The sequence below is a fragment of the Equus caballus genome, chromosome 16 (genome assembly GCF_041296265.1).
Source record: "Equus caballus isolate H_3958 breed thoroughbred chromosome 16, TB-T2T, whole genome shotgun sequence".
NCBI classification, from domain to species: Eukaryota; Metazoa; Chordata; class Mammalia; order Perissodactyla; family Equidae; genus Equus; species Equus caballus.
In genome coordinates, this window is record NC_091699.1 from 46,658,770 (window position 1) to 46,675,991 (window position 17,222).

The following is a 17,222-nucleotide window of genomic DNA, read 5'->3' on the forward strand; positions in this document are numbered from 1 at the left end:
CCTTGGGACCTTGGTGGGTTGACCCCTCTTCCCTTGTTGCATTTGGACAGGTCCAGTACGCCAAAGCTGCCACCTCTGCCACTCTCCCCGCTGCTAACCACATTCCTGCAGCCCCTCAACCCCATTGATTCCCTGGCAGAATACTACACAAGGGGCCTGATGTAAGCAGCTAAGGCTCAGCTGGTCTGCTCAAAAGACTCAATTTTAATGGCCCCAGCCCTTCTGAGTCTAATAGTCCAGGGCACAGATGAGGGCCACACCACGCTTTATCCAGTGTCGCTGGGGCTGGTCAGTGGGGATCTCCACAGCAATGATGTAGTTGGTCGAGTGGCCTGTGGTTGAGAGTGTTCCTGGAGCAGGCAAGAATGGGGGAGGGTTGAGTTGTCTGCCACAACTAGAGCAGGGACAGGGTAGGGATAGGGTAAAGGCAAGGGACTTGACAGACTGAGTTGGAGACAAGGAGGGGCCCGGACCCAGGAGGAAGCCTGCCTGGTGAGCAAGGCTCAGGCTTGCCCAGGGTTACTGCACTGATGATTGAGGATGGGAATGGGAGAATTGATGCCACTGCTTATTCCCTGTTGGACCCAGCCCAGGCCCAGGAGTTACCCACTCTGAGCCAACATTGGCAGGCTGGGGCTCCCAGGACCCAAGGTGGGTTGGCTGAAGGAGAAAAGAGGCTGCTGAGCTCAGGGGTCACTCCCCCTAGACTTAGCTCAGCCTCTGGGCATTACCCTGCCTGCTGTTGGCCCAGTTGGTCTCAGGCGTGCTGACTGACCTCTGTTGGCCATCCTGTTCAGCTAACCTGGGTCAGCCTAACTGGCCTGGACTGGCCCAGTCCTAGGCCCCCACCTGTAGCATAGGCTGCCCACCCTGGGCCCCGTACCAGCTCGAGTTAGTGTCTTGTAGATGGGGCACAGGTAGAAGTCCTGGTCCTGGATCTTGCGGTTGGGGATCGGCAGAAGCCAGATGACAGCCATCTCCGTGTATAGCTCCTTGGGCCGAGACTCAGCCAGCTGGAAGGCTACAGGGTCCCAGCGGGCACCTTCCAGGAACAGTCCATGGATGTAGCACCCCACTTGGGGCCTTTTCTTGAGCTCTGATACTGACTCATGCATCACCTGTGGTGGGCACACAGACATGCCCCCATACACATAAACACCTAGAGTCTGGGTTAGAATTTGGGTCAGGAAGCACAAACTCCCTCCTGAAAGCTCTGCCTGCCCATCTCTCACCTGCCATTTTAGCTGGTAGCCTGCAGTCTGCCCTGCCTCTGGATTTTCCTGGGGCTCGCCTCTTCTAGCCTGGCTCTCCCTGCCCCCCAACCCCTGCCCAGGGATCCCCTGATTGACAGCCAGCTGTGGCCTCAGTGCCCCTCCTGCCTGGGCTGTACCCCAGACTGTCACCTGACCTGGCCTTGGCTGTGTCCAGACCTTAAAATCGAAGGAGATGGTGTCAATGGAGATGATAGACTTGCGGGCAAAGTTCTGCAGCGTGCCTGTCAGGAAAGCCTGGGGGAAGAAGAAGCCACTGATCCAGAAGACAGCTGGGATGCCCCCTTGGATCCAGGCTTGCAGGAAGTCCAGGCGCTGCAGCAGGTCCATGACCCATGAGGACAGTGGCTTGAGCGATGGGTAGGCCTTGGCATTCCATAGCTCAGGCACAGTGTTGTTGTACAAGCTGGCAGCCATCAGCTCTAGCTGTGAGGACATCACCACCAGCCCCTTGAGTGCCTTGAGCAGGTCTCGCAGTGTCTGTGTGATCACCTGCAGCAGCCGGTTGTACCTATGGAGCCAGTGGCAAGGAAGCAGGCAGTGGTCCAGGGCCATGTGGCAGCATCTATACTCCCCAGTTGTAGGCCACGGACAGAAAAACAATGGTGGAACATAGGAGCTAAGAGCATAGAGCTGGGTTGGGCAGCCTGGGTGCCAAGCCCCGCTCTGGCCCTTAGTAAATATGTGACCCCAGACAGGTCACTTAACCTTTTTAGGCCTTGGTTTACTCATCTGTAAGATAAAATAATAAAAGTGTGGCCAAGTTAGAGGATGGATTTATAGCACTTGGTGTGGCATCTGGCCCACAGTAGTTCTTGCTGACATTTCTCCTCAGCTCAGTGACCCGCTAACTCAGGGCTGGGGAGGGGATTACCGAATGACCTCCTGTACTAGCACGGTGTTCATTGACTCCTCATACAGCACGGGGTACTTGGTCATCACCATCTGCAAGTTAATGGGCTCAGGCACCTGGATCAGAATGTTCTGGGCCACTTCTTCCACTATCTATAGGGGCAAAGAGACACTGGGGGTCAGGGCTGGCCCCCGTTAACCCTGGCAAGATTCCACACACACAGAGTTGCTTCTCACAGGGGAGCAGGCGGGCTGGTGGGTGAGACTGGCCCTGCCCAACCCTTGGGCCCCTTCCACCTGCTGCCACCCACCTCCTCCCGGCCTTGGCTGCCCACAGAGGATGATTTGGGTTGCAGCTGGATGATGGTGCTGAGCAGGGCATAAGTCTCATTCTGGGCAAAGGTGATGTTGGCGTTGTCGTGCAGGCCAAAGATTTCAGGCATGTCGTTGAGTGGGAGGCCCTTGATGTAGGAGAGGTAGCCCTGGGGGGGTAGGAGGACCACAGCTGAAGCCCTGCTTTGCTCTACCCCCAGCCTATGGGGTGGCCCTCCAATGGAGCACATCCCCGACTCGTCACCCCTGGTTGTAACCCTTAAACATCTCCCTGTACTTGGGACTCCATGGCCTCTGAGGCACTGTGTGGGTAGTCTCTGCTTCCCTCCCAGCCCTCTTCTCACTGCCATCCAGCTCCCTGCTCCTTCATTCAGTTGCTCAAACCTGTCATACTCCCCGCTGCTGCAGGCCCTTTACACTGATGACCCACATTCTGGAATGCCCAACCCAGCCCCTGACTGCTGCTTACACATCTTGGCTGAAGCATGATTTCCTCAGGGAGCCCCCTCTGACTGCATGGTCTGGGTCAGGTTTCTGCCTCAACTGAGGAATTGTGCTCAGGCAGTGGCTGAGAGGCAGGAGTTCGCCTCTCCCCACACAGCCCAAGCTCCAGGGCGCAGGGACTGGGTCTGCCTCCCTCACTGTGGCTGTCTTTGAGCGATGGATTAATCAATGAAAAGGAGCTACTGGAGGGCAGGGGCCCTGTCTCCTTTCGCCCAGCACCCAGGTGTTCATAGCACCCCAGAACCCCAGCCTGGCAGGCTTCTCCTGCACGGCCCTTGGGGGTGTGCTCACGCTGAGGTCGTAGGTAGGCTGGATCTGGTGGTAGACGCCCGAGGCGCTGTAGCTGTGCTCAGGGAAGAGCACCTCGGGGCTGTAGAAGTCCTCCAGGATGTTCATGACACAGCGGCGGTCCCAGTCGTCGGTGACACGGCCCCCGTAGTTGATCTCCCCTGCTGTGTACTTGAGGACCTACGAGGTGGGTGTGTGAGGGCCCCCACAAGCACCCAGCTCCCCACCCCCAGCCTGTCCCTGGCCCACCTTGTAGGGGATGTCATCATACTCATCCAGGAACATCTTGAGCTGGCTGATGCAGATGCGCAGGTCCCCGTCTGTGAACTCGTAGGGGATGTTGAAGCCCAGGGGCCCAAACTTACGGCGTTCCAGAGCATTCCCATGAAACAGGCACAGAGACAGCAGCAGGGACTTGAACTCCATCACCTGTGGGAGGTGGAGGGCAGGGCAATGAGGGGCAGGGGTGGGGGCGGGGCAGGTAGGGCAGGGCACCAGCCAAGTATGCCTCACCTTGTGACAGGAGTTGAGGAAGTCGTCACTGAGGCTGCTATAGGACTTGAGCAGGTTGGCCTTGACGCCCCGTGGTGGCTCAATGGTCATCTTGGAGCCATTCTGCAGGATGGACACTGGGAACTTGTTGCTGGGCAGGCTAGTGAGCCACAGGCGGAAGTCCCGGTGCACCTGGTGGCCGTGCTTCATGTGAGCATTCAGACCCATGCCTGGTAGCTGCCCCAACACTCTCCTACCAAGGGACCCTGGCCCAGTCTCAGCCCGACTCCTGGGTGGCTGAGCCTGGGGTGAGCCAGGCCAGGTTGCATGGACCACTGGTCAAGAAAATATGCTTCAGCAAGTCCCAGGGTCACTGGTCTGTGCTGGGTGGCCTTGGGCAAGTCACATCACCATGGGTAATATTCACTCGGGGAGCCACTGGGAAGATTAATCTAGTCGATGCCTGTTACGTATCAGTTCCTGAGTGTCCGCGGGGTGCCTGGGGCTGGGCTGAGCACTCTGCAGGATGATCTCATTTAGCCTCATCAGTCCCAGATGGCCGTATTAGTGGTCCCTCAGGAGAGGAGGCCCGGTGGGTTTGTGGCGGGCAGGGCAGCACACCTTGTCGGGATTGATGTGCTCGATGAGGCGCTCTAGGGCTGGCATCCAGCTTGGTGCCAGGTGGCAGTTCTGGAAGAAGACCCACTTGCCCCTCTCCATGGAGGTGCGCATCATGGCTTCTGCCCGAGGGCCCTGCAGTGGTGGCAACGCTGAATGGTAAGGGAACAGCTGACCCCACCCTCCAGCCTCCCAGCCCCCTCCCTGCTCCCTGCCCTGCCCTTACCTGGCCCTGGCCCAGGGAAATGGCAGAGAGCTTCTTGGAGAACTTCATCTCTTCAGCAAACTTGTAGAGGTCAGCAGCGGGGTCAGTGCCAGGTGACAGTACAAAGATGAGGGGCGTGATGGAGTTGGAGTCTTTGAATACTGCTGACAGGTTGGCTGTCTGCAGGGAGAGATGCTAGGGCCACTCTTCAGGGGCAGGGACCAGGGCAAGGGATGGGAAACCTGGGACTCCCAGAGAGGTCCCAGGGGGGGCTTCCTGGTGGGACCTGGAACCTCCCAGAGCCTTTGGTGGGTGGCTAGGAGTCCTGGCCTGACCAAGACTGCAAAGTGGTCTGTCCAGGTGCAGCCAGGCCCCTGGCATGCAGAGTGGGGATTACTCTGGGCACTGGCTGGCAGCACTTGCCTGGGGCTCAATGAAGCGTGGCTCCAGGTTGGTGGCCACAAAGTCCTGCATGGCGTTGGTAACCTTATCCCCGCGTAGGCAGCGGAGGACCAGCAACTTCTGGAACTGGTCCAGGTACTGGTCCCAGATGCCAGGCAAGGGCTCCCTGCAATAGTGCCCACGTCTCCCTGAGAGCCGACCTGTGGGAGGGCACTGGCCGCAGGGACTATGCAGCTGGGCAGCATAGGAGAGTGAGATGTTCAGGGGGTACATGGCCGGGGGCATGGAAAAGATGTGGCCACAGCTGCAAGGCAACCCTGGGGGACCTCTCAGGGAAGGTTCCTGGTCAGAACTGTTCCCAGGGTCTCACCCTTCCATGTGCCCACCCTGCCATTCCCTGGGGCCCAGCTCACCGGTGGGGCTCAGGGCTATCGAAGATGGCCTGGAATTCTGAGAGGTGCTTCACAAAGTCAAGGGCGAAGGTGGAGAAGGCTGGTAGGTTTGAAAGTGCTAGAATGTCTCGCCAGGCCCGGTCTGACAGCCAGTCCAATGCAGGATTCTCAGTCATGACCTGGATGGAGCCCCCGGACAGGAGGTAGCGCCACTCACTCTGGCAAGGGACGGGGGAAGGCTAGTGCCCAGGCTCTGTGGGGCCTTCCCTACCACCGTCAGGTGGAGAAATGGAGTCCCTCTTGGTGATGGTAATTGGACAGGTCTAGGTTAGTCTCTGCATCTTTTCCTGACTCTGTGCCCTTAGCAAAGGATTTGACTTCTCTGAGCCTCAGTTTCCACACTTGGAAAGTGGGAAGAATCAGAACTCTAATTGCTCCTAGGGTTTTGTAGGGGTAGGTGACAGTGTTCCCGTGAGCCCAGCACCTGGCACACAGTGATGGCTGTCACTCTCACTACCTAGGCAGTGCTTTCCAACACACCACGAAATACCTGGGGCTCATGAGACCGTGAGCTGGGAGGCTCAGGAGAGCCTCTGTGCTCACCAGCACACTCAAGGCTCAGAAGACCTGTGCTCATAAGACCACTTGGGCCACAATTAACCCAGGGTTTTCTGGCTGTTTTTAAGCAAGAAACTGTTTCCTGAGGTCTCTGCCCCTTTGCTCTTGCTGTATCCTCATGTCTGGCCTTTTCCTTCTACCTCTTTCTCCCAGGTCCTGCAACAGGGCAACTGCTCAGGTAGTCTGCCCTGAGCCACTGGCCTACCCGGCCACCTCTGTGCACATGCACCTGGTTAATCTTGTCCTCGTTCATCATGATGCGGGCACACAGCAGGAAGGCAAACATCAGCTTGTGCTTCTCGAAGAGGCTGCGGCAGACATTGCTGTAGAGGTTGTAGGTCAGGTAGCGGTTGATGTTGGCGATGCGCTTCTTCAGGTTGTCTACAGGGCAGAGAGGTGATGACAGCATAGGAGAGGGAGGGGAGAAATGTTTCCTGGGGTCCAGCCCAGCCAGTCTCCCCAGCAGCCACAGGGGCAGTCCGAGCATCCCCTTGGGGAATTTGGAGTTCCCAGTAAAGGGGCCCTGAGGAGGGTAGGGAGGGGTGTGTGTATTCTTACATAGGTATGAGTCTGATATGAGAGTATGTGCAAGTGAACATGGGTGTGAGTTTACATGTGTGTGCCCTGTGGAAATGTATCACTGTGTGTGTGTGTGCCAGGGCTACCTGCCCTCTCTGAGTTGGCGATGCCTGAGAGGAAGATGTTGAGAAACCACTCGAGGGAGTACTGGTACATGGGGTCCACATTGGCCAGGTCAGACACACAGAAGAAGAGGATCTGGGTGCGGACAGCCACGGGTATGTACTCCATGCGTGTGAGGTCAATGTCCTTCTCTGTCTGCTCTGCAATCCTGACCTTGGCCTGGGGGTACAGTAGGAGGGGTGGTCAGGCCCAGGTAGGCTGGCAAAGAGCAGCAGGCAAAGGTGGGTAGGGGACAGGGTCAGGCCTGGGGCAGATGGGGAGAGGCAGGAAGAGACAGGTAGGTGTAGGCAGCAGTTGCTGACCTGGATCTCGGCAGCCTTCATCTTGGAAGCCTCCAGAACCTTGATGAGCTCCATGTCATCCACGGGGTTGCCCTCAGAGGAGCTGAGCCGATACAGGATCTGGTCTTCAATGTCCTTCAGCTCCTGGCGCATCTTGGCATTACTGACAATCAACTGGTTCTTGGCGTCCTCCAGGTCAGGCCGCTCCTCAGCCACTACCTGGCCCAGCAGCTGGTCCTCTAGGCCACTGCCACGAGCAGAAGACACCATGTCTGTAACACCTAGTGGGCCCTGGAGGGCCAGCCTTGAACCTGCTCACCTATCTACTTGTGCTCCTGGGACTCCAAGAGCCCAGAGTCCCTGCTGGTGTCAGCCTAGGAGGCCTAGCCTCTGTCTCAGGCTGCAGGGCTAATGCAGAGCCTGCTTCAAAGTGACCACTTCTCAGTAAGGCCTTGGGTGGCAGCCTGAAATCCAAGCAGGGTCCAGGTAGTTGGATGTGTGAGCTTCTGGGCTCTCCAAAAAAATTCCCTCTCAGCAGGAGGGGGCTGTGGGTGACTGGGAGGGACAGGCCTTAAGGGCATTTTCACCCCCTGATCTGTGGAGAGGTTCGTGGTGGCCACTAGCATGGAGGCCTTATCATGGAGTGGACGTGTGAAGTCTGGGGGCCTGTGGGGCCTGTGGGGCCTGTGGGTTCTGTGTGGGTGGCCAGCAAAAGCCATAATGCCTGTGTTCATGGCGGCAAAGGCAGAAACAGGTCTTGGGTGCAAGGAGCCAGAACATGTCTGACTCAGGGCTCCAGGACAGCTCTGGGAGTGAGTGCATAAAGGCCCAACAAGGGCTGAGCGATGGGGGAAGGGTATCTGAAAGAGGTGGGGCTAGCTGGCCAAGGAGGCTGGGGAGTCCTGACCAGGGATCAGATGGGTTGGGGGTGGGAGTCCTTAGGTAGAAACAGTGGCAAGTAAGGGGAGTTAGTGGAGGGGATAGAAAGGCCTGGAATGCCACAGTGCCTGGGAGGAAGCTGGTGGAGCCTCTGAGTCGGGGAAAGACCCCCTGAGTCCTGGCCTGCGGGTGGGAGAAGGGCAGCTGGGCAGGCTGAGGCAGAACTGACATGTGGGGGCCCTGGAGCTGGGGGCTTACCTGGGGGACAGGGTGAAGTTGATGAGGGTGAGTTTGGTGGAGATCTCAGGCGTGTAGTGTGGGTTGGGCAGCTTGGTGGTAATGTACATCCTGAAGTCCTCGTGGTAGGGGATCACTGTGTCCCCCAGCTTCAGCACAGTGTTCCCCTGCTGCTTGTATGTCTGTGGCAGGTGGGATGGGCAAGTACTGTGGTCTGGGCTTCATCAGGGCAGCAGGGGCAGGGCTTCCCCTTCCCCTGTCCACACTAACGAGCCACTCTCCCCGACCGCTGAAGGCCTACCTGCTTGAGCAGCACCGGCTCAAGGGCCGGGTCCAGTTCCTCGCCCACATTCTCTAGAAGGCAAGGCTTGCCAAAGCGGATGGCGTTCTCCATGCTGCGCAGGAAGTCACGGTCACTCAGCTTGAACACATCCAGCCCACTGTCCTTCTCCTGTGGGCACAGGGGCAAGTCGGGGCTGTTGGGGCTGAGAGCCAGCCTGAGGCTCATCTACTCCCTGCACCTGCTAAGCCCAGCTGGGTGGGGTGGCAGCACTCAGCCAGGTGGCTCACCATGTTCTTGATCCATTTGTTGGCCTGGCCCTGAGGGTCAATGAAGTGGGTCCAGCGCTGGGAGTACTGGTTGATGACCCCATTCTCCACTGACAGTGTGTCGTTGGGAAGGCCAGCAATCTGTGGGGCACCAGACACCCAACTAGGGGAGGGCTCTCACATGAGCAGGGTCAGCTGCGGCACCAGCTACTCCCAGCTTTGGCTGTGTCTTCCCTCTCCTTACTCTGCCGCCTTGGAGGGGGCAGGCGACAGTGCGTGCAAGTTCTCAGCCCCCAGGACTCTTGTCTCTCTCTTGCTCCTAGGCTGGCTCCTGACACCCTCCTTCAGTGGGCCTCTCTGTCCTCTTGCCTACCAAGTCCTTGTTCAGTCAAACCATCTTCACGAGCCCGCAGCCCATCGGCCCTCCTCACCTAGGCTCAGCCTTGGCCTCTGCCTACAGCCTCTTGGTTCTCTCCCTGTGCCAACTCTACCTGTCCTTCAGGGTCTAGCTCAGACACAACTTCTTTTAGGGAATGTTTCCTAACTGTCACTTTGAACACTGCTCCTGCACCCCACCCCACTCTTACAAGCACGCCTTGAACTGTCTGCCCACAGTTAGGTAAATCTGTGCCACACTCCACATTGCTTTCTCCTCTCCTACCCACCACCCACTAGCTGGCCCCCAGTGGGTTCAGTAAGCAGACCCAGGAAAGAGGGTGGGAGGGAGGCAGGAGGCTCCCGGCCCAACCTGGACGATGCCGCACGCCCGGCCCAGTGGCTCCATCCCCCGGGGAAGGCACCTGCCATGAGCGGATCTTCACAGGGTTCCCCAGTGTCCCGATTAGTGTGGGCTCAGAGGTGTGTGGGACCTGGTGCTCTGTGAGCTTCTTGACCCAGCTGTCGTAGAGCACTGTGCGGTACTGGCCCTGGGGAGATGCCAGACTCAGGGCCACCCCACCACCACACCCGTGATGGCCTCCCCACTCCCTCTGCCCCCCAGAATTCGGCAGTTGTTCACAGAGGTCAGAGCTCAGCCAGGGAGCCAGAAGCCAGCACTTTAGTCCCACTTTGAGTGACTTCCTTGGCCTCCATAAGCCTCAGCCCCTCATCTATGAAACAAGGGTAATGTCAACAATGCCCACTGTCAGGGCAGCTGTGAGGACTGAATGAGATGCACACAGCAAGCACAGAAGTGTGAGCTCATATTTCATAGAAGGCCAGCCCCGCCAGGGTGGGTTTTCTAGCTGTTTTGTGCACTTCTGTATCACTAGTGCCTGGAACAGCACCTGGCTCAGATGGGGTGCCTGATAAGTGCTTGTTGAATGAGTGTGTGCGGGAAGAGCTGCCCCACAGGCTGCCCCTCATGGAAGTGAGGCCTCAAGGCAGGGCCTTTTTGAGAGATGAGGCTGCCCCAGGCAGGGCTGGGGCCACCTTACCGTGAAGGGGCCCAGGTAGGCCACAAAGCCGGCAGCCACCAGCACATCACCAAAGATGTTGTCAAGCATGTGTTCCAGGTTCTCCACTGTCTCCTGCCAGCGCACCCTCTCGTCTGACAGCCCGTTGATGAGCTGCAGAGGAAGCCTCTTGAGGTGGGCTCTGGGAGGCTGGGCCGGGGGCCTGGGTGTCCCTGCCCCTAAGGCTGCCAGGGAGGGGGTGTGGACAGCCACCCCAGGACCCCACCACCCAGGCCCTTCCAGCGTTTGTTTGGGGTAGGCTATGTCCACAGGCCCTCCCAGGAGGGGTGTGTGCACCTTGTCTGCACGGCTCAGCCGCTGCTCACACTGCTCACACTTCAACTCCAGCTCCTCCTTCTTGGCGATGCATTCTCGGTACTTGGTCTGCATCATGGCAATGCCATCCTCCACCTCGCGTAGGCGCTGCTTCGCCTCCTCCAGGATCCTCTGTGTCACCTCCAGGTCGTCCTGGGCCTCCCTCAGGGCTTGCTGCAGGTGGAGGGCGCAGGGCCAGCTTGCCAAGTGCCCCAGGGGAGCCCACACCCCACCTCCCCTGCCCTCTTTCTCCACCTAGCCCTCACCCGCTTGGGCTCCACGGCCTTGGCCACAAAGTGGTACTTGTGCATGGCGCGCACCCACTGGCAGATGGAGGTGCAGGCCTTGGACACCTTGGCAATGGCGGCTGGCTGGAACTCTTCATTGTCAATGTATGGCTGGATGGCTTTGATCACCGCCTCCCCAATGTTGTCCTGGGGATGGGAACCATGAGCCTCAGGGGGCTACTTCTCAGGGATGACAGGACAGTGGGGCCTGCTGAGGGACACCCTGATCCTGCTTCTGTGCCCCATGTCCCATGCAAGCCTCCGTGCAGGTATCCTCCTTAGGGAATAAACACAACCCAGAAGGGCTGGCCAGAAGAGGAAATTCTGTTCCAGGATTTCAGATAATATGATTGGAAATTTCTTCCTTGAGAAATGACTGATCTGATAATGATGATCAAGATCTGATAATACACAGGCCCCATTTAAAACTCATTTAGACACAAGGGCCACTTCCTGACAGGTGTGGAGATGAGTGAGTGGTTCTGGTGCCCAACCAGGCTCATGTACAAGGGTACAAATCCTCACCTCGAGAGCTCTCCACACCCCGGGGCTCTTATCTCACCCTGGGAGCGCCCAATCTTGTAATTCATGATAGGCCCAAGAATCTACATTGTTCATGAGCTCCCAGACATCAGAGCCTGGGACCAGGGGAGCCTGAGCACTGACCCTGAGCACTCCTGATTTGGGCTTAGTCAGGCCTGCAGGGCTCCTGCTTCCGGTCTGATGGAAGAGGAAGAGGAGGGATGGGGAGCCCGTACGAGGTCCAGTTGCTGCTGAGATGAGCCTTCACCCTCCCAGTGCAGCCTGGGAAGTTCCTGGGACCCCAACACTGACACATGGTGGGGAGAAGGGAAGTAGCCTATGTGGGACAGGCAGTTGCCCCCTAGCTAATTTCTAGGCAGGAGAGGGGCCCTCCAAGAGGGCTGTGATTTCCAGGCTGACTTAACCAGGAAGCTACCGCCGAAAGAGCACATGCCCATGGACACAGAGAGCCTAGCTGGACAGGCAGACATAGAAACCCAGAGACAGACAGGGGAAGCTGAAACTAATGGGCTGAGGCTGAGGGAGAAGTGATGGTGGAGCAGATGGCGAAGGTCTAAACCTGGGTCACGGGGGTCACAGGGAGGAAAGGCTACAAGAGAGAATTTCGAGACTGCAGAGCCTAGCAGTGATTGTGGGTGATGCCCTATGGGCACAGGAGCCAGCACGGGTCCTGATTTCCTCCATACCCATCTGCTGGTGGGTCTGTCTGTCACCCCCACCAGTCAGAGAGCTCCTTGGGGAGGATCTGGTCCCAGTCAGTTCTGTGGCCACAAGGCTGTGTGTATTGCAGGCAGAGGGAGACAGAACAGAGACATCAGCACTGTGGTGGGGCAGGCTCCTCTCCCCACTTCCCTGCCCCGCTGAGTCCTGTCCGTCCTCACTCACTGGCTGGCTGGGTGCCTGGCACGCTTACCTTGTCGAACTTGAAGAGGCTCTCGAGGAAGCGGCCAGGGTCCTGCAGCAGCCCCTTGCCGGGCTCCCAGTAGTCATCCACCTTGGAGCCAGGCTTCTCTCCAGGCACCTTCTTGGGCTTGATGCCCTTCATGATGCACACAGCTTCTATGACCAGCTTCACACCTGGGGGTGGCCGCTGCATGGCACGCACCTGTGGGCCAGGCCAAGCGTGGGGAAGGAGGAGGTCCATCACTGAGTGGGTACCCCTAGGCAGGGACAGCTGCCTGACAGGGTGGGCCTCGCAAACCAAGTCCCTACCACCACAGACAAAGGGTATGCCTGGAGATCCCTTGAGGTCTGCCTCAGCCTGTGGCTCCTACTGCTTCTCCACATACTCAGGCTTGGCCATGAGGTCTCAACACTCATTTCTCAGGGCCTGAAGCCCTCCTCATGTGCCTCCCCAGGCCCTGGGGGCTGGTATAAGGAGGTAATGCAGGCAGTTGGGTTCAGGACCTAGTTCTGCCCTCGCCTCTTGGTACATGGCCCCCAAGCAACGTGTAGAGGGAGAGCCTAGGGGCCAGAACTCAAGAGGCACCAGGGAGGGATGCCAGGGGGAAGGAACCCAGGAGATGCCTGGCTGCCCACCTCAGTCACATCATTCTTGTTGAGGTTGCGCAGGCTGGCCAGGGCTGCATCCAGGGCTGGCAGAGCCTCATCCAGATCCTTCTGAGCATCGTCGGCAATAGCTTGTGCCTTCCTGGCCTTCTCGTTGGCCTTGATCTCCTCTGCCTGCACTGAATTCCGGGTCTCCTCGGCAATGGCCGTGTCCACCTGGGGACCCAAGGCAGGGAGGGCTCAGCTGGTGACCAGCATCAGAGACAAGTGTGCCCTCTTCCCCTTTCTCCTCTCTGCAAGAAATGAGAGTTGGGATGCCCCATTCTCCAGGGTCCCTTTGAGCTAAGACAGGCCATGGAGATCTGGGAATGCTAGGAGCCCCTTCCAAAACTGAGTGCTCACTGTGGGCCTGGCATGGGGCTCAGGATTTTACATACTTGAGCATAAATGCCCCATGGGGCAGGAACCCCTAAGCCCTCAGGGCACCTCCATGCAAGATGAAGAAAGGTGCTCCGCTTGCAAGTCACTTTCTTTCCATCTGCTGGAAAATTTTTCAATACACTGACTTTGTAGAGCAGGACATGACTACTCCTGCCAGAAAGCTGTCAAGAGGAATATGCAAATCTGAGATGTCTGCTGTGAGGGCAGGGCCCTTGAATGCCGTCGGGGGAGCTGTTGCGGGGGGCGGACAGACAGGACCCTCATGCAGATTCAGAAGATTTCAGAGGCAGATTCAGGCAGATTCTGCTTGGCTGCCTGTGGTGGCCCTGCCACTCAGTCCGTGTTGTTTGTCTTGTCCTTCGCCATACCCCCTGGCCACTGTAGTGCCTGGCATAGAACAGGCTCTGAGCAAGCATTTGTTGAATAAAAAATGACTACTGAAAGAGGAAACTGGGCCCCAAGAGGCTATGCACCCCGTAGAGGTCGAGCAGCTAGCGATCTTATGGTTGCATGCAGATGCTGAGCATCCTCAGACATAGTCAGACATTAGGGAGGGGAGCCCCGAGAGCACCCCAACCTTGATCTGCTCCATGGTGAGCGTAGTGTCCTTGGCAGCCTCCTCCAGCAGGGGGCGCATAATCTCTAGCTCCTCCTGCATCTTGGCCACGTCTTCGGAAGTACGCAGCAGCTGTGGGGTGGGGGGCACAGAGAGGAAATTAGGTGTGACAGGAGACCAGAGAGAGAGCTGATCCTGGAGGGGGCAGGGAAGAGGACCCTGCAGCGCCACCCTCATTCATGAGTGAGAGACTGTGCCCGGCAGCTTCAGCAGCCCCTAGGTTGCCCACTGGACCCCAGAAGAAGGGAGCAGTTCTCTGAGAATCTGTGGGGTGACCTGCTTTGGCCTTGCCCTTGGCCAGCAGCTTTTGCTCATTTGGTGAGGGAGGAAGACACCATTTAAACACCGTAGGCTGCCCGTTGAAAGGCTGGGCTGGTTCAGGGCTTAGAAGGAGTGGGCAGAACCACGGGCAGCTGGCAGCTGACCACAAGGCCCCACCCCGGCCCACCTTGTCGAGACCACTCTTCATGCGGTTCTTGGCAGTTTTCAGCTCCTGTTTCTTCTGCCCAATGAAGATGGAGAAAATATTGAGCAGCTCCAGGTAGCTCTTGGGGGTCACATAGTTGTGGCGGGCCAGCTCGGCCAGGTACTCGACACACTTCCTGGCCACCGACTGGTGAACATACACGCAAACCTGAATCTGTGGGGTGGGAGACCACTGATGCCAGCCTTGTAGAGCCCCCAGCAAAGACGAGGCACCCTTGAAGCTACTGCAGCCTGGTCCCGAGGAGGGAGCCATGTGTAGGAACCCTGATGCCCCTCACATTCATTCTTTCCTATGATTCTCACGACCGCCAGGTCAAGGTCACCTATTCTGCAGATAAAAATCCCACAACCCAGAGAAGTCAAAGGGCTTGTTCAAGTTCGCATAGCTGTCAAGGGCAGAGATGGCTTTGCACATGGACCCAGGTGTCTCTCAGCTCTTGGCCCAGTGCCCTTGTCACAGTGCCCCATGACCTGCCTCTGTCTGAGAGGCCTAAGGTGGGATCCCCCTCGGAGGTTGGACTTGAGGGGAGGGAAGGCCCAAGGCCTCAGCACAGTGGGGCAGGACATGGGCTACCCTGCTCTGGGCCCCCTGTGACCATCACTCTCTTGGGTTGGACCAGCAAAATCGAGCCCCCCCATCTATGGCCTCTGGGTTGTGTCAGTGGGCTCTCTGAAGAAAGCTACCACAAGGCCCTCCGGGAATAAGAGAAACAGTGACAGTGTGACTGTGTGCCCAACCTCCTATGTCACCATGATGACCCTGTGGCACTCCCATTATACAGATGAGGAAACTGAGGCTTAGATAGGTAAAGTTGGCTGCCCAAAGGCTTACTATCAGTGGTGGGCCTGGAACTCTCACGCAGGCCTAGGTGACCCCCAAGTCAAAACCTAAACAGTTTTCCCCAAGGGCTTGCTCCTCACCAAGGTACCTACCAGTCCTTCAATTACTTCAGTGGTGGCTTCCAGTTCTGGGATCTCATTCAGGAACTTGGTGGCCACAGATTCCAAGGCTTCTGCTGGCCACTCGTTAAACCAGTCGATGGTACAGCAGTTGACCAGGGAGGGGAACTGCCTCAGGCGAGCTCGGAAGACCTCTCCGATGGGGCTGGGGGTCAGGGGTCCAAATGAGGCCACGAGACACAGACTTATACCCCCAGAAACCCTGGACCCAGGGCCCTTCCACAGCCCTGTGGCATGGCAGCCAGGATGCAACGGCACAGCAGCTTGGACCCAATGGCATGGTGGCCAGGCCTGGGCCACTTCTTTTCACAGCAAGCCCAGGTGCACCCCCACCCAGCCCTGCTGTTCCTGCGTGGCCATGATGGCCACCTGTACCTCATACACAGCACCATGTGGATGTTGCTACGCACACGCCCAGTGTAGGCTGCCATGAGGTTGGCCTTGGTGGGCTGCAGGCCCTGCTCCTGGATACAGGGCCGCATGGTGTTGACAATCTGGTCCTGCTCATCCAAAGTATAGAGGTTGGGAATGTCACCTGAATTCAGGATGTTGTTGATGTCCTCCAGGAAGGACTCATTCTTGATCTGGGGAGAGATGGGGGTAGAGGAGCTGAGCCTTGATGACAGCCCCTAGGTGCTGGGCTCCATGATCATAGTTTCACTGGAAACTTCACAACAGTCCCATTTTACAGATCATGCCACTAAGGCTCAGAGAAGCCCAGGGTCACACAAGTGACCTCACAAGTTGTGGTCTGGGACTTGCTCCCAGGCCTGCCCTACAGAAGAGAGCCTGAACATCACCCCTGGGCTGTAGAAGGGCCCTGGGTCCTGGGTGGGAGATATGGCACCTTCCTCCTCACTTTCCAGGCCTCTCTATGCCTCAGTGTACTCACAGGAGGAAACCAGGCCACAGGCAGAAATGAGTCCTTGCCTATCTCATATGGTAACCTGGCCTATGCCAGAGGGCACCCTCACTTGCCTGACTTCATGAAAGGAGCCCGGGGGTAGGAGCAGGGCTGGGAGTAGAGGGGCCCTTGTCCAGGGCAGAGTGTATTCCAGGGCTTCAGCCTCAGCCCAACCCCAACCTCCAGCAGGTTTAAGCACTGCTCTATTTGTCTTGAGGCCCCAGAGCACAACCTCTCCTTCTCACAGAGAACCAGGGAGAGGCCTCATGCCTAGGGAGCTCCAGAGGGAGCAGCCTCCAAGAAGGAAGCCATGGGCACAGCACTTTGGGCACAGGTCCTGTGGTCCTTGAGTGAGAAGCTGTTGGCCAGTGAGTCAGGTGTTGCTTGTGGTCAGCCATGGTGCCAGAGGCCTTCTTTACCTTTGGGCCTTGTAATGATCTATGCCCCCTTAGCTCTAAGAAGCTGGGTTCGGTCCCATGCACCTGACCCACCCATCTGTGGCCTCCACCTCGTCCCAGCCATTCCTCCCAAGATCCACCCCACTGACAAGTGACCTGGACACGAAGAACTGACCACCTTCCAGGATGCCACACTGGGATGGGGTTATATCCAGCCCACCCTGGACCCTGCCCACTGCCCGTGGCGGTGGCACCTGGGTATCCGAGAACAGGAAGGTGATGGGCAGGCTGTGCAGGCCAGCCTTAAGCAAGACCTTCTTGACATCTTCGCGCCACTCTGTCATGCCGTAGTTCTTGGATAACTCAATCTGGAAGCACTCGTACTCGGCCCTGGAAACAGGACTTCGGGAGGCGGTGTGCCAGAGCATGGGGCCAAGTGCTGAGGGGCTAGTGGGTGCCCATGCCCCACCCTCGCCATCCAGACTTTTGCTTCCACCCTGGGCAGATCTTCAGACTCTCCAGGTCCTGAACATGGTCTCTTGTCTCCAAATCTATGCTCAAGCTGCTGCCTTGGCCTGGAATGCAATTCCCTTCCATCCTCCCAGTTCTGATTCTGAGAGCAGGCCCATGGTTGCCTCCTCTAAGAATCCTTCCCGGATGCCTACAGCTTCATCCCCCACCCCACA

General features: G+C 57.8%; 1 protein-coding gene across 10 annotated transcripts in view; it reads right to left on the reverse strand.

Annotated features, from left to right (window-relative positions):
- Positions 1-184: 184 nt before the first annotated feature.
- The window catches only part of DNAH1 (dynein axonemal heavy chain 1), a 77,996-nt gene continuing 60,958 nt past the window's right edge, over positions 185-17,222 (reverse strand). For 3 of the 10 annotated variants that reach the window (XM_070237449.1, XM_070237453.1, XM_070237454.1), the window contains 28 exons: positions 16,791-16,926; positions 15,610-15,818; positions 15,208-15,379; positions 14,237-14,428; positions 13,750-13,860; positions 12,762-12,947; positions 12,136-12,327; positions 10,659-10,826; positions 10,375-10,566; positions 10,060-10,191; positions 9,424-9,549; positions 8,645-8,764; positions 8,376-8,525; positions 8,096-8,256; positions 6,980-7,205; positions 6,641-6,836; positions 6,205-6,356; positions 5,379-5,575; positions 4,987-5,131; positions 4,585-4,743; positions 4,362-4,493; positions 3,762-3,932; positions 3,498-3,677; positions 3,252-3,428; positions 2,435-2,605; positions 2,146-2,276; positions 884-1,836; positions 185-350 (listed from right to left, as the gene is read on the reverse strand). In XM_070237449.1, the coding sequence (XP_070093550.1) occupies positions 229-350; positions 884-1,836; positions 2,146-2,276; positions 2,435-2,605; positions 3,252-3,428; positions 3,498-3,677; positions 3,762-3,932; positions 4,362-4,493; positions 4,585-4,743; positions 4,987-5,131; positions 5,379-5,575; positions 6,205-6,356; positions 6,641-6,836; positions 6,980-7,205; positions 8,096-8,256; positions 8,376-8,525; positions 8,645-8,764; positions 9,424-9,549; positions 10,060-10,191; positions 10,375-10,566; positions 10,659-10,826; positions 12,136-12,327; positions 12,762-12,947; positions 13,750-13,860; positions 14,237-14,428; positions 15,208-15,379; positions 15,610-15,818; positions 16,791-16,926 (5,359 nt within the window). In that variant the 3' untranslated portion in view covers positions 185-228. Of the gene's footprint in view, positions 351-883; positions 1,837-2,145; positions 2,277-2,434; positions 2,606-3,251; positions 3,429-3,497; positions 3,678-3,761; positions 3,933-4,361; positions 4,494-4,584; positions 4,744-4,986; positions 5,132-5,378; positions 5,576-6,204; positions 6,357-6,640; positions 6,837-6,979; positions 7,206-8,095; positions 8,257-8,375; positions 8,526-8,644; positions 8,765-9,423; positions 9,550-10,059; positions 10,192-10,374; positions 10,567-10,658; positions 10,827-12,135; positions 12,328-12,761; positions 12,948-13,749; positions 13,861-14,236; positions 14,429-15,207; positions 15,380-15,609; positions 15,819-16,790; positions 16,927-17,222 lie in introns of those variants that run through there. The other 7 variants (XM_001915893.6, XM_023620319.2, XR_011426872.1 and 4 more) reach the window with 7 other exon arrangements.